At 41.7% G+C, this 9,326-nt stretch overlaps 1 protein-coding gene across 3 annotated transcripts in view; it reads right to left on the reverse strand.

Moving 5' to 3' along the window:
- Positions 1 to 5,453: 5,453 nt before the first annotated feature.
- Positions 5,454 to 9,326, reverse strand: part of arl15a (ADP-ribosylation factor-like 15a) — a 94,503-nt gene continuing 90,630 nt past the window's right edge. For all 3 annotated transcript variants that reach the window (XM_029439453.1, XM_029439452.1, XM_029439451.1), the window contains exon 5: positions 5,454 to 7,431. In XM_029439453.1, coding sequence (XP_029295313.1) covers positions 7,279 to 7,431 — 153 coding nt within the window. In that variant the 3' untranslated portion in view covers positions 5,454 to 7,278. The remainder of the gene's footprint in view (positions 7,432 to 9,326) is intronic.

Genomic DNA, 9,326 nt, shown 5'->3' on the forward strand with positions numbered 1-9,326 from the left:
TTTTAAATAGCCCTCTTCTTAAAAATACAACAGATCCTTCAGTGGCCACCACTAATTGACCTCTTGAAGGAATGCAACGCCTTCTCTTTGACTGACATTTGCTTTTAGCGGCTCCTGTGGGATGGGGCGGTGGGCTGGTGGAAGGCGATAGCGGGGGAGATCCTCTGGAGATAAACCGCCATGCCCCCTGTCCCTCAGACAACAAAGAAAGTGAGTGATGTTTGTCTGAAAACCAAGAGCCGCGATCCCTCTTGTTTTGATGTGTGGGCCACCTGGGATGCGGGTCTCCATCAGCACTCGGGCCGAGGAGAGAGGAAGAGAAACAGGACTCACACAGATCTCGTCCCCAGGACAAACAATCTGAGTGACAAGCCTGCTGGAATCCCACGGAAGTCACCCAACAGACGAGGCTTTCAAACACACAGAAAAAACAAGAGGCGTTTAGGTGGCCACAAAGGACCCGAGTAGAATTGCACAGCATGGTTTCCACAATTTTTCTGAGGACAAAAGTTTAAGTCCTTTAATATCCAAACAAAAATGAAGGATACCTACGTGGATTATGTTCATTTCATCGCATCTCAAACTCACAAAGATGTCCAAGTGCTTTACTTGAGTTTTCCCACTTAATGCCAGTTTATACCACCGCTACTAAAAAGGCAAATATTGTACCTACTAATGCGGAACATTTGACAGATATAGTTACTGGTTAGTATAAAAGTCAACGTTTTACATGCTAAATATTTGATCACCTCATTGGTAAAGATTAAACTACCCAACAGAACATTGACAAGTATAAATTAGCCACTTAAACCGCTTCAACATAAAATATCCCATATACAGGAATGCATCAATAATAATAATCCATCAATATAACACTTCTGTACTTCAGCTTCAGTACGATTTTGAATGCAAGACTTTTACTTTATTTACCTTGAGGTGATGCTACTTTTACTAAAGTAAAAAGGTCTTCAGTCAGTTTAGAAAGTATTTGTTGACGGATCAACAAGTCAATCAGCAGTGGTAAACTGAGTTATCGTTTAATAGTTTTTAGAAGTTTTAATTCAGGACCAGTAGAGGGAAAAGACAGATTCAGGTCACAACCATCAGTAAAACCTTCACTAAGTTTCACACTGCGGTGGATCGTGAAGAACCTGGCTCATAAATCTGAGGCTGTGAGTGAAGTTTGGGAAGGCCGAGATCACTAGTTTCAAGCCAAATCTATTGAAGAAATAGACACATTTGGGAGAGTTTCAACATCCTTATGTCAGGAAAATTCAAATGTTTAAGTGATGATGAGAACGTCTGAGCTACAAGTCATCCTAGACGAGCGTGAAGAAAGCGTTCCTTGTCCAAACAGGATTAATTGGAAAGATAAATTGGACTGTGCCAGCTGTCCAATAGCCTCAATTTCCACTTAAATGACTTAAAGATATTCAGACTAACTTAATTTACTTGTGATCTTTACATAAGATGTAATGACACTGAGAAAGTATGCAGGGCGAGTATACAAAATGTTTGTGACGCACCAGGAAGGAAAACATCCAGAGGATATATTATCAGTGGTAATAATGATTGTGGCGTGTTGCTGCAACACTTACTCACTGCTTGGCAGCGAGCAACTCCTTAAGATTCTATCAGCGTTTGAGCCGTTCATTAGTTTTACAGCTCCACCACAAACCTGCAGGATTACATGCACGACAGGAGGGATTCCTCCGCTGGGACGTCAGCTCTGAGGAATCTCCTGCTGCACATCTGAAAACACAAAGCTGGTGAAAACAAAAAAACACCTGTGAGTTACTGGCAAGTCCCTGAATATTCTTACTCACAACACAGTTGATGACTTAATATTTAAAACAAATGTAAAAGAAAAAGTGAAACAGTTTTATTTGCTTTGGTGTGAATAAAAAAAGTATTTCCACTAGATTTTATTGCCTTGTTACTTAGAACACCATATGTGGTATGAGCTTTTATAAACCTTTTTAAAATTGGATTATTTTCTAATAACCTTTATATTCTACATAAGTGGATTCATATTAATTTGACAATAATCCAAACATCATCATTGTGGCTTAAGTCCATTACTGTTTCACACCAGCATGGTTTGGCCACTAAAGAAATGGCCGCTATTTATCCACAGCTGCTTTTCCATTAATCAAATTAAAATCACAACCTGCACAACTTGGCTCTCACACCTTCAGCATAAACAATACCAGTTTATTGGTCGATAGAAATAAATGAAACATGTGTGTGTAGTGACGGCAGTCCAAATGTCAAAGTGCTGCACATCTTGAGACTCTTTGGAAATCATCATCTCACATATCTGGAAATGATTATTTGGTCCAGGGAACATTTCCTCACTAGCTTACATCATGTCAAAGCATTTCCGTCATTTGCGTTTGTTTTTCAAAGGTGTGTGTGTGTGTGTGGGGGGGGGGGGGGGGGGGGGGGGGGAGTCTTCATGACTCCTGTCATGAAGACAGGAGTGTTGAAACAAAGAGGAAACACCTCTAGTGAACCCAGAGGTCCCGTCTGATAACTGACACACACACATGCACCATGAATGAAAGCAGCATCAAGGCTGATCTCTGCGCTGCGTCACTGCTCCAGGATCCCGAGGAGCGGAGCCTTTTTTTTTGTGTGGGAGAAGCCCCCTCGCTGTGAGGGGCCGGGAATGTGGGGTGTCCTGAGTGAAGCATCGGCTGTGGGAGGCAGAGCAGGGGTACGAGGCCCAGATGGATGTCAGGGCAACATCTGTTCCACCTCCTGGCAGGGTCTTATCAGCAGAAATGCTGCCACACACACTGGACGGGAGAAGGGAGAAGACAGAAGACAGAGGGAGAAGGGCATTCTTTGCTGAGTTTAAGAAAACACGCATTTTGTTTGTCTTGTAAACGCAAGTTAGGTTCCCCGTCAGGTCGGCATTTGCATTTCACAAAGCTTTGTTGTGTTTGACCGCATTTGTTTATACTTCTAGTAGGTCGTTATAGTGTATGTGGCACACTTTTGTCCCCAACTATAATTAATTATATACTATACCATACAAGATATTCAAAATACAATGAACCGCCTTTACAGGAATGTTTCCCAACCAAACGGGCCAACACCATTTTTAAGTCCGTCACTTAAATTCCTATAACTTTGCTTTATATATTCACTCAATTCTGTTATGAGGTTAGATTCAACCATTTCTCAGATCAAAGCAAAGAATATTGGTACATTTGTAGTCTGTAGTCAAACTGTAGCTGCTTGGATGCACTAATAATAATAATAATAATAATAATAATAATAATAATAATAATAATTTAAGTCTATTAAGTCATATTTCATTTGATACTGCCTATTCTTTTGTTTTGTTCATATTTTACTTCTATGTATTCATTTTGGCAAACACTGTATTTTTTTTGCTTCTTCTTTTATTTGTATTGATCATCAGATGCTACTTTAAATACAGGAAGCAGATAATACATGATAAATACTTCATCTGTAAAAAGCATCCGGGATTATTGGGGTAAAGAAAAGTGGACGTCAGTGAAAACACGCTTTACTGTTTAAGGTGTCACGCTGAGGTTGTGCTGAAAAAGATAAAAATGTGGCAAAAGTGCGAGGATAATATTTTTTAGAAACCCACATGGTTTCAGTCTGTGCTCGGTCTACTTCCTACACGGTGAGATGATTGTTGATTTTCAGCTCGTGTTTAAATCCACACTTGATGGAAGGTTTCCTGTGTTCTCATTGACTGCACACTGTTGCCAGGTCGTTAATGCAAAGAAGACTAGAAATGACGTGAATGCAGCGCTTTTTGTGTGAGAAAATCAAAACCAAAAAGACAAATGCTGAGCTGTGCTGGATGCTGCAGCTTTGCACGTTGTGATAAGTTAAATTTGCTTTTATGTGGCGTCTTGCTCAGTTCATTCATTCTCATTCTCAGAATCTTAAAAAGGAGCCCTCTGGCATTTCTGCATGTTTCGCATTTTTGTTACATATCACACCTTCACTTTATGACTGCCAACAATTAGGCTCACCATAGTTTGTTGGAAGTGTGTTTCCTTCCTTCCAGGCAGCCATTAATTGGCATTCATGTTAATGAAATATAAAAATCAACTTGCAGAGACTTGAAGGTTTCTTGAGAAACTGTATCCATCACAGTAAACATTTGGCTCCATTATTGTTGCTCGGTAATGCAAAGACCGATTTTAAAAGTCTGGACTGTATTACCACACAATAAGACAACTTGGCAGCTTATTTCCTGCGCGCCACACAGAGTCTGCTAACAACAAGGAGGAGAACAACTCTGAACAGAAGAGCCAGACACCAGCAATTAAACAGGTAGAGCAGGTAAAGGTTCAGTGTAGGAGGAGAGGATGGACTGCATCTTTCTTAGGGGAATAAAATCAAGTGTACATACAGAAAGAGAGAGTGAGGAGGAGTGGACGAGAGAGAAGTATCCCGTCTCTCTCTTCCTCTCCCCCGGGAGGGCTGCTTCGCTGAGGTCCTGGCCTCTATCCTTACCCTGGGCATCCTGGACGCCCATGCTGAGGGAGGGCGGCTTTAGCGTGACCAAAGGGAAGCAGAGCGAGTAAGAGAGAGACAGAGAGATGGAGAGAACCTGAGAGAAAAAACAGTAAGGAAAGAGAGATAAAGAGGACTCAAAAAACAGAGAGAAAGTGAGAGCGACAGGAAGAAAAAGGGGGGAGCGAGACGAGCGCAGCAGCCCATGGTTTGTCTCAGGGCTGCAGCAGCTTCCAGAACTGGTGTGCAGCAGACTGAAGAGAAGCACGTCTGCCCCAGAGGCAGAGACTGGAAAATAGGATCAAAGAGTCGCCAGGGCAACCTGCATGACACACATTGTATTAAAGCCACACGGTTAATTTGAAAGAGAGGGAAGAAGGGCAAAAGGAGAAGAAAAGGGGAGGCAGAGGTAGCACAGAGTAGAGTATATTTATTAGGAACTCCTGTCTCACTCGGTTAACTTTCCACTCAGAACTTTCTTCAGCTGCTCCACTTTGAGTGCTTTTCTTTTCTTTCTTTTTTTTTTTTAACTTTGGCTCGACCTCAACTGGCTCTTCTGCGTTTTCCCGATTATCTCCCAGTGTCTCAGATTTCCCCAGGTCACCTTAAATCACACATCAGAGACATTGTGAAGAAAATGTTTCCAGAAACGAATGCAAACATTCAACTCATCACACATTTCATAACGAAGTACTAATGTTAGAGTGTACGAATATTTACTTCAATCAGAGCTAAGAATCATGTCTCATTCATATATATTCATATTCATAGTCTATATATTAATACTGTTTAACAAACCCAGCAACTGTCATCACCTATTGTAAGGATGCACATTCAAAATAAAGACATTATGGCATTCAATGTGACAATCAGACGTGACAAATCTAATATTTACACTTTAACAAGCTCAAATATTCAACATTTGAATAACAACTAAGACAACATTTGAATTTTCAAAACTTTAATTGCCATTTGAGACAAAATGCATGATTAAAAAGAATGCAGTGAATATTTTAAAACCTATGTGTGAGCAGATGATATGCAAAGTCCAACGACAAATTTATTTTGCATTCAAGCAATCGAATGCACCGATCGGTCCAGACTGTAAAAAAAACTACCTGGCAGATCTCACGTCAGATACAAAAAGTGATTAACTCGCTAAAAACCTGACACAATACTGAACAAAACAACAACAACAGAAATACAAAGCACGCGTGGAAGAGGTGTGAACATAACGGCAGCACATCTTGGGTCAAGCACACACCTATGGCACAATGAATACGACTCATTTTAGAGGTGTGGGGTCCACACGAGGGCAGCCGGGCTGAACCATGGCATGTGGGAATGAAAACCCCACTGAGGTGAGCAGTAATGGGTACAGGGAGCGGAGCTGGAGCTGAGGGGTAGTGTTGGTTGGGACGGGTTGGGATGAGGTGGGGCGGGGCGGGGGTCCGCGATAAACAGCAGACAGGGAGGGGTCTTCGCAGACAGTTGGAAGGCATTAGGGACTTGTCAGATGCAGCTGTTGCTGTGGCTGATTGATAGAGTTTGTATTCCACCCTGATGGGAGACTGGAGGCGCTACACAGTGTGAACAGTGAATATTGGCAAATTCAAAAGAAAAATACAGTAAAAATGTAGAAAAACTAAAACAAACATGACATTTGCTGAACACTGAAATGAAACTTAATCCATCACATTTCTCTACCTTGAGGCTACATTCAGCCCGTTCAATCATTGCGTTCGTTTTTTATATTTTGGTCTTTGATTTGAAAGAATTCATAAGTGTGGTATGATTTATAAAAAATCTGAACGTAGCTCTACGAGGTTAAGATACAGAGCTATAAAATATATCCTAAGTTGTACATTTATAAAAAGCATTCAGACTTGTTTCCGCTTTCTCCAAATGGTCTCCACAAAGGAACCTAGCACTTACTTAGTCACAGGATTAGTAGTACTTGTGTATGGCTGCACAGGAGGGTACACAGCAATACGCATATTTGCATGTACATAATACTCCATGAGATACTCAGACTACACTATTCAGATTAGATATTCAGACACGGTGCGACACACCGATATGTAACTACCGTACATAACACAAGGCTTCGGACTCCCAATCGCACAACGACAGGCGTTGTTATGGAGTCAAACGGAAGAAGCACACTCGACAGCCATACAGTACTTCTCAGAGGAAGGAACATCAACCGAGCCCACCCATCCTGTAGAGTAATTACTGATGTTAAACATATCTACAGACAACCTGGGCTCCACTTTGTGAGTGACAGTGTGTGTGTGTGTGTATGTGTGTGTGTGTGTGTGTGTGTGTGTGAGTGTGTGTGTGTGTGAGGTGTGTGTGTGTCTGTGTGTGTGTCCGTGTCCAATGATGACTGAAGGAATGCCATATGTCACACATGCCATTGCTTTAATAACATGGCATATACAGTAGTAAACAAGATTTCCATTGCTGGCAAAGTTCAATGATTTCTCTTGACAAACTGCTTTACATTGCGTGGGTTTAATGGCTGCTCTCCTCTGTCGGGTTGTAGTGGCTGACTTGTGCGCACACACTCTTCCAATTTGAAAAATGAGAGCACAGTGAAGGGAGGATCACATACAATACACGTTTCAAAGAGAGAGAGGCCAACATCTGCTGTGTTTTCTTGTGTGTGCATGTTTGTGTCTATGAGTGTGTGGGCATGGGCACCAGCAGGATGTTGTGTTTCTTTGTCGTTAGCCGCTAATGTCTCTAGCATTAGCAACGTTAGCATCATATCCTTGCAGGCTCTGTGTCTTTGTCCTCCAACAGGCTAATGAACTGACCAAAGCTTTCCTTCACTGCTTCCAAGTTGTCGGTGGAGCTTCCCTCCAGGATCCAGCGCTTCCCTCTGGCCAGCGGCTCCAGCTCGAAGTACTTCTTGACCTGCAAAAACAGAGAATCTGCTCAGTCAAAGCATTCAGTAGTTACTAATTAATAACAGTGATCCTGTTTAATCATATCTACATGGACACAATCTCTTCATAAACCTTAATGCAGGTTGGAATACATTTTATGTTGAATAAATGTTTAACATAATCTGAAGTAATAAGTAAAACCAAACATGTGGGAGAAAGTATCCAATATTATCTTGTGCTTTAGCAACGGGTGGGACTGAAAACCTCCGTGGTAAACAGCATTATCATTTTGTAATTTTATTGTGAGCGCAGTGTAAGAACATCTCTGGTTGAACCGTTTTCAGAGGCCACACTCTGTGTCCTCTGAGGCCAAGGACATTAAAAAGAAAAAGAGCCCCGTGTATCCACACATCAATTAGTTTTCCATGCACAGCGGTTTCTTCACATCAGTTCTCACAAATACGTGCAAAAAGTTACGAAACGGCCCAAACACAGCTTTGCACCCAGAATGCAACCAGAGTAAACAAATAAATAAATAAAACGTAAAAAAAAGATTCTCTGGGAAATATGTGGCTTGCTGGCTTGGCTGCTCTTTCTAACAGTTGATTATAAAGTTCATATGTTGGCTTTTGGCTGCTCATGACAGCGGGGGTGCGGTGAGGTTATGTGTGTGTGTGTGTGTGTGCGTGGGGGGGGGGAACCAGAACCAGCTGCTACGTAAAAACAAATCTCAACAGAGGAAAACAATGTTAGACCTCCACTCGACGTACTACAGGTTGTTAGGGGTTTTTGACATTTCCAGGCTGAGAGTAATGGAAGCAATTTTGTTTGCCCGATGAGAACGAAGTTCAGCCATCTCCTCCTGTTTGTCTGATAGCCAGGGAAGAACGTACAAAGACAAACTGTACTGTCAGCACCTCTTAGAAAAAACATTTAAATGCTATTAATGTCAATGATGCAGTAAAACTTCATTTTCCCACCATATATACTCATGTAGTCAGTTTTATGTGCACTTTGACAGATTTATGTTTGTTTGTAAGGGTTTAAGGAAATGTGTCTCTCATACTGATCAAGTACAAATGCTGGAATAATCATTGGTTGTCCATCACAGAATATGAATAAAGTATTCATAACTCCTTTACAAATAATAAAATCTAATGGGCTTTTTTCTCAGTTTTGTTTACTTTGTTAAATATCAAGAGTATGACCATATACATATACCATAAAGTAGACTTTCTGCACTAGTTAAAGCACACAGGCTGGAAAGGGGACATTCATCAATCACTGCTAGCTACCAGTGGCGTGAAGCGAGCTAAAACATTTTGACTTTTATCACAATCTGTTTAGTGTTCAGATAATATTTCTGCACATATTAAACACAGATTCAGGATTTAGCAATTCTTAAAATGAACAGAAAACCTCAGTTTTTTGTCAGTATCAGCAGTATTCAGTATTCTGAATTGGTCTTTTTCCAATACAAGAAGACAAATACATTTGTGCACCTTGTAAACTACTTCAAATACACATGGGTGCCCGTCACACAGTCAAATGACTTTTCAACTTCAAGTGAAATTGCTTTTGTCTAGACCGTGCTGGGCTGTCTAGCTGTGCCATGGTGTGTGGCATGAAGAGGATAGAGAGGAGGAGGAGAAGGAGGAGGAGGGGGGGTATTCTTTGTGTCTGCTCAAATCCAGCCAGCCATGCCAGTGAGTGGGAGAGTGAGCGCTGTCTCTGCCCCTGAGCCGAGTCTCTGTCCGGGTGTAATGTGAGTTTAATGACAGATTAAGTCACCTCAGTCGCGTTTGGCTCAGAGGCCTGGCTAGAAAGCCGAGCGGACCCAAACAGTGTTAACAAATCTGTCTGGGTAACTTGAGCTGCCCTGGTCCAGGCTCTAGCCCCAGACCTAGACTGCAGACGATGCGG

Source organism: Cottoperca gobio, chromosome 9, assembly GCF_900634415.1.
Source record: "Cottoperca gobio chromosome 9, fCotGob3.1, whole genome shotgun sequence".
In the NCBI taxonomy this organism is placed as follows: Eukaryota; Metazoa; Chordata; class Actinopteri; order Perciformes; family Bovichtidae; genus Cottoperca; species Cottoperca gobio.